General features: G+C 40.3%; 1 protein-coding gene across 1 annotated transcript; it reads left to right on the forward strand.

Moving 5' to 3' along the window:
• Positions 1-4,539: 4,539 nt before the first annotated feature.
• On the forward strand, positions 4,540-6,464 carry MELLADRAFT_91912 (uncharacterized protein; the record flags this gene model as incomplete). The annotated part of the gene is made up of 2 exons (XM_007414932.1): positions 4,540-4,542; positions 4,884-6,464. 2 exons carry the CDS (start codon positions 4,540-4,542, stop codon positions 6,462-6,464), a joined length of 1,584 nt encoding a protein of 527 aa, XP_007414994.1.
• Between the last annotated feature and the right edge of the window lie 473 nt (positions 6,465-6,937).

The following is a 6,937-nucleotide window of genomic DNA, read 5'->3' on the forward strand; positions in this document are numbered from 1 at the left end:
CCTTAAAACATCTCAAACTCACACCTCTCACGACATCAATCCTCAACAACCCCTCAGCTTTCGAAGCCATAGCAACATACTGTAACAGCACGTGGCGGCTTAAAAGCCGCTGGGTATGGGCCAGAATCACAAACGAAACCACGCCTGAAGATAGGCAACAACCGGAAGAGTAGTTTCTTTTCTTAAAACCACCATCCTTTAGCACCGCACTTCCATTTAAAAATAAAAAACATGTAAAATAGATGAAACAGCCAACGGCAACCCTTTCCCCTGACACAGCCAGAGGGGTTTTACAGGTGCCGGAAGACATATGCAGTGCTTGATAGCCGGAAGGCTCTAACAGCACTTAAAGCAATGAAATAAAAAAAAAATCAAGACAATTTGATTCATCAAGAAACTCCAATCTTTGAAATTTCAATCACTATACTGATTTGATTTGGACTACTGATTATTACAGTTTGCTGCAATTTCTTCAATCAATGTTTCCTTTCCTTGGATCTATTTACAATGGACTTACTTGATCTCATTTTCTTTGTTTTTCTGAATCTACAAAAGTGAAAGGAATTCGAATCACAACTTGGACCAACTGAATTGTTGTATTGTCAACTGAATTGTCAGCTCTTCTTCCAAGACAGTTCTATGTAGCCTCTTCATTGAGCTTTACCCACATTTGTGACTGGTAAAGGTCAATCAATGTCCAGATCATACAACATCAAGATAACATCTGAAACCTCAAAATTTACTATGCAAGCTCAGAATGGTATCAGCTGGACCTGTAATTAGATCCTTTCTACTCAAAGGTCAGCACTTTTTTGTACTATTACTACCAGTCAGTTTTCTTGAGAGACCTTCAATTCAACTGAGGAGAAGAGTGGGAATTCACTTACACAATCTTTGATCTGTATGACATTTAGTGCTACTCATTCCACATGGAGAAAGAGTTCTATAGTTGTTTGTTACAAATATCACCTTTAATGAACATGATATTTTGAATTTCAAACTGCATTGGTATTGCAATGTATGCTCATGATCTAGAAAAACACTGAGAGTTGTTTGGGAATTGAGTTTTGACACTTACAGGGTTTCATCAAAGTCATACAGCTCAAGCTGGATTAGATTTACCAAGGATTCTATTGCCAATTTTTCAAAGAAAAAAATCAGAAGAATTATCTGAGAAGAAGTTGTGTTGATTTATTTTGGTTGTTTGTTGAATGTTGGGGTGTGAAGGTTTTGGGGGTGATGTTCATAATGAAGAGTGTTCACTGTTTCAATTTTCTTCAACAATTGTTGTATCATATAATTTGTGTTGTTGTTCTTCTTAATACCAAGCTCAATTCCTCCAAAAAGTTGATGTTGAGATTTTTATTATATTCGTTAAAGTTGATTAATAAATCCATTGATGATGCAATGAGTCAAGTTTTATAGCTAATCGAATCGTTTACAATGTATGAGAATTAAATCATGAGCATTCCCGTCCAGTCAACATTCTCATGGTGAAACAACTTCAAGGTAGTGAAAGATCAATAGCTCAAGACTCAACACCCTAATCTCAGTATCCAATCTTGAGCAATCAATATGGTACAGCCTATGCACTTGATAATGGATCATATGGATTGGATTTCAATAACAGTACTCCAAGAGACATCTTTTTTGGAATTTTGTTAATGTTGAAAACTTGACGCCTCTGGAGAGAGTTTTGAAGCGAAGGACATTTGATTTGCAATGTGATTCATTATTATGTTTCTTTAAGATATCTTTCATTTGAGAATTTGAATGACTTGATGTAAATACTTGGGTATCTTCATATTTCAACATTTGTTTTAATTTCTTGAACTGCATATCAAGGTTTTTGGATAAAATCAAAATCTGCAGTGTGTGCATTCTGCAATGTGTTACATAAGTCAATTGTTACCCTTTGATGCTTTACAAACTGTGGGAGTGTGCTGGGTTAATATTATACCATGAGTGATGTACACAATAAACCATCTTTTGTAAATTTTCTCAATTGCCATCTTGCAAACTGAGTGTAATTGAGACATGACATGGCGGTGCCAGCCGCTAAGGCGGCGTCCGCCGCTAAAGAGCTAGTATATATATATATAGCAGAAAGGCTCCATGGTGAAACTTCAAGAAATGAAAGAAGGATCATGTAAAACCTTGTGGTGATCATGAATTGTAGCGTATCTGTTGAATTCTGCAATGAAAGAAGGATAGTGTAAAATCTTGTGGTTATCATAAAATGGAGTGTATCTTTTGAATTCTGCTGCTATGACATACCTCATAGCAGCAGCAAATTAAATCTTCTAGGTGAGACCTGGTGATGATTCCTGAAGGTTTGGTGTAATCACTATAACACCAAACAAACCATCCGACAAGTCTGGTTCATCAATTAGGGACATGGTGGGTGGTGATGTGCCGTAATCAAGACAAAACACCATTAGATGGTGTTTTGTCTCGTATGTCCTTGGCCGCTCAGTAGATAAACTTCCATCATCCATCCTGCAAGCTTTTATATCCACACGTGTTGATTCTAACTATTTCTAAACTGATCAACACATTCAGCTTATGAATGTTTCAGTCAGTCCAACTACCTGGATCACCTTCTCTTACCACGACTCTGTGTCATTAAACTCAGGAGGACATGAGAGCCTGATAATCAGTGCGTCAATAGTACCTACTTGAACATACTCGGTGCCCTCAAAGTGATCTAGAAGCTGAGGTATACTGTGATACCTCAGCTTCTAATTCTGCAAGTGTGAGTCTGATGATCCCGTTCTTTTATGGCACACAGCACAATGTCTAACCAACCTGACCAAAGCCAGCATCAAAAACTCTGCCGAGTTGGCTGTCACAACATATCAATCCCATTATCAAAGAGACCGATATGATGTTGCTACATTATAAATGAGTATCTGTGGTTGTAAGAAGGTGAAGAGGTACCGAAGAAATAGTTATTTCTTTCATGAATGTATCCATCATAACATTTACGAGCCTTGACAATCTTCAAGCATTATAATTTTCTTTCATGAATGTATCCATCATAACATTTACGAGCCTTGACAATCTTCAAGCATTTTCATTCTGGATGACTTTTGCTCCTAAGATAAATAAGTTGTGGGTGTGAGATAAAGCAAACACTGTATCCAACGTGCAAATATCCAAAACATGCTTGAGATAATATCGATGTTATAATCAATTCAATGACCCCGATTTAAAATCGGTGTGGAAGTGATCAGGAAAGGAAGTAATACGTACTCAGGACAGTTCTCATAGTGTGGAAGAACCAACTGCTCATCTCATCTCCCTTAGTGAAAGCAGCGAAAGATTGCAGGGACAAGTAGTGTGACTTCGCATTTTCATTGCATTACATGAAGGGCAAATAGAAGTGAAGTAGAGAATGGAAAGGTCAACGGTGACATGAAATATATCGAATAGCAAATCAACAAGTACATCAAAAGAGAGAAACAGTCAAGCATAAGACAAAAAAACACTGGAAAAGGGTAACATGAGAACCGACAATGTGTGAACTGTCACAACTCCATCGAAAGAAGGAAACAGTCCACCATCAAACAAACCAACAAACGGACAAGGTAACATGAAATCGAAAATTTGGGAAAGGACCCAAGTCAAGTCATGTATGGAATAACTAAAGTATAACATGACATTCAAGTAGTGGATTTTCTCTTCGTTTTCTTGGTTTTGTGCAGCTTAACGGGATTGTGTATCTTTGTCAGCTTGTTTTGTATTTCCTGTTCATAGCATTTAACCACATTGTATTTGAAGTTCTTCCAGTCTTCCTTGGTTTTCCCTTCCTTCAATTTGAGTAATCCAGCAATGCGACCAAGCAACGCCGCGTTGATTTGAAGGGAGCAACCAAAACGGGTTATAGGTGAATCCTTTGGTCAAATCGGAGTCCAGCCTTCATCATAGGTTGTTGAGGCAGATGTGTGGTGAAGTTCATCGCTGGCCCAGCAGCCCTCTACCACACCGTCACATGCATCTAGACATAGTTCAACATGATATTGGTCCAGGATGAAATAACATCCAACAATATCCCCCAGGTAATCAGAGATCTCCACCCAGTGAAGCTCTCCAGTTTCGCGATCGATTCGGGAAAAGAGACCATACGCTGTAAGGAAGGAGATTACTCAGTTGTAGCATATCTTTAGTATCTGTATAGAGAGGGTATATATGTTGTCCATCCCTCTCCTCCCTTCCTTCTTTCCTCTCGGAGGTTTCTCTTCTCCACTCTCGATCTCTGGCTTCTTCTCTGACCTTTTGTTGTGGTCTAGACTACTATTCTAGTGAAATACACCTCGGTTATAGATCAGTCTAGGCTTCGGCCTGTGAGTCACCTCCCAGTGAAGGTCGAGTGATCCTCGACCTTACACTTTTTTGATCTATACCGACTTCAAACCAACTCTCAAATCCAGTGATCAACAAATTCGATTTTTTTCAGCTATTCAGCCAGACCAGAGACTCAGCAGACTGTTCACTCGCCTTACACGGTGTTTCAAGTTCAAATCAGACTCACCATTAATGGTGTTTTAAGAGTTTTCAATTATCCATCCAGAGATTCAGCACACTGTTCACTCGCCTCTTGCGGCGTTTCAAGTTCAACTTCCAGATCACACTCACTGCCAACGGTGTTTTAAGTCAAACTCCCAGATATCATTTTACACAGTTTTAATTCAATGGAACACAGCCTCCTTTTGGGAATTCTCTTATAGCAATGGTCGTGCCAATAGAACACTCATAACCAGCCTCGGTTTTACCTTGAAAAGATGACACATTCATATTCACACCCATATGGGCATCCAAGCTTGCCTATTTCTTATCCAATTTTGAATCTGTCACCTCACATCATCAGTGCGATACATCAGGTTTCGGCACTGGCCCATCATCTGAATCTTCTTGTCTCGAACTTTGCACCGCATCTGCATTCTCATGACTTTGGAACTTCACTTACACCTAATGCCTGTCGGAGAAAGCCCTCAATTCGATCGCAGAACTGGCGTCGGCGTACTGAAAACTCTACAAAGTCAGCAAGATACCACAGCTTCCCTCTCCAGCACTGCAACACACCTTTTGAGCCCAGCAAAACTCCTCCCGAAGTCCCCTATGACACTCGACCTAGTTCAATGCCGCCCTTGCCAGTTTTTTTCACTCGACCTGTGGTGATGTCTCCATTGCCAAGTACCATCGCCGAACCTGTGTTGTGTTCAATGTCATCTGATTGGTCAAGTTATTCTCCTCCAAGTCGGCCTCATTCTGTACCACCATTCCCAGAGCTGGATAGACGAACTCGCTCAAGGAGCGTTCATTCTCCTCGATTCCCTTTCTTAGACCTTGCTAGCCCGGCCGAACATCAATTTTATCATAAACTACCCATGTTGTCCGATCTGGAACCCTCAGGGAACACTGCTAAACACTCACTAGAGACTCCTATACATACTGAGGGAGAATTGGCGAACGACTCAATTGTAGACACTCAAATGAAATCTACAAACAAGCCTCAATCTCAGCTCGATCCGACCCAAGAAAGTTGTGTAGCGTTGAGACAAGAGTTGAGGGAGCTCGATCAGACCCGAGAAAGTCAGGCAGAGTTAAGACAGGAGTTGAGTGAGGTCCGCGCGATGATTGAAGCCTTGTTGCGTTCACCGGACCATCTACAAACAGACGTGATCAACTCCGAACCAGCAAAATCAAGTGATCAAGCCGCAGCCAGCTATGATCACCCAATAAAACTGCTTTCTTCTGAATCACACTCAGACCCAATGAGCTCGCTTCCAGAATCAATGTCAGATAATCAAGTCGGACCCAGCTGTTATCAGTCTATCAAGTCTCCTCCTTCTGAGTCTCTGTCTAATCGGATCAGCTTGTCTCTGTCATCAAAATCTTCAGATATTGATCCTGACCCAAACAGTTGTATTACAACACTCGCTCGGCCTGATTCCACCAAATTGGACCTCAATGCTCACCCATTGAACTCAACTACAATATCAAATTCTGTTATTGACCCCAACTCAAACAAATCTCTCACAAGGACAAATCAACCTACTCCTACAGATCAAACAATTCTCACCTCTAGTGTTGCTCATTCTGCTGTGTGTGATCCTACTTGTGTTCCAATCAAGAAGAAGAAAAAGAAAAAGACCAAAGCAATCATTCTAGAGACAGAAGTACCTGATACCCTTAATTTTGAACTGACACCACCTGCACCTGCATATGGACCGGGATCTGACAATTATCCGCCTCCGCCAACACAATCTCAAATTCAAGAACTATCTGATATACTTGTTAAGCGTCATCCTGGTCTATGCATACTGGAAACAGATGATCAAGGATTTTACCTCGGTAAGGATTGTAACAAAAGTCCTTTTGATCAAGATGTCCTGCTATATTCCTTTGATGGCACATTGATCTTTCAACTTGAAAATGGGATTTCAATTTCAACAACTTAAATTCTTCTTTAATGTCTTCTATTTGGTCTTTGTTCAAGTCTTCTTTTCTTGGTTCTTGATATTCTTTCTACTCTCTGTTGTCCCATATTACCTTTTCCATAGACTCTGTGACTCTGTGATGGAGGGATATTTTTTCATTTTTCCAATTGGATTATTTAACTTTTATATGATTTTTAGGGAGTGGGTTGTTTTTTAGGAGGGGAGGGTGTAAGGAAGGAGATTACTCAGTTGTAGCATATCTTTAGTATCTGTATAGAGAGGGTATATATGTTGTCCATCCCTCTCCTCCCTTCCTTCTTTCCTCTCGGAGGTTTCTCTTCTCCACTCTCGATCTCTGGCTTCTTCTCTGACCTTTTGTTGTGGTCTAGACTACTATTCTAGTGAATACACCTCGGTTATAGATCAGTCTAGGCTTCGGCCTGTGAGTCACCTCCCAGTGAAGTCGGTGATCCTCGACCTACATACGCATATGG

This window comes from Melampsora larici-populina (assembly GCF_000204055.1).
Source record: "Melampsora larici-populina 98AG31 unplaced genomic scaffold MELLAscaffold_47, whole genome shotgun sequence".
NCBI classification, from domain to species: Eukaryota; Fungi; Basidiomycota; class Pucciniomycetes; order Pucciniales; family Melampsoraceae; genus Melampsora; species Melampsora laricis-populina.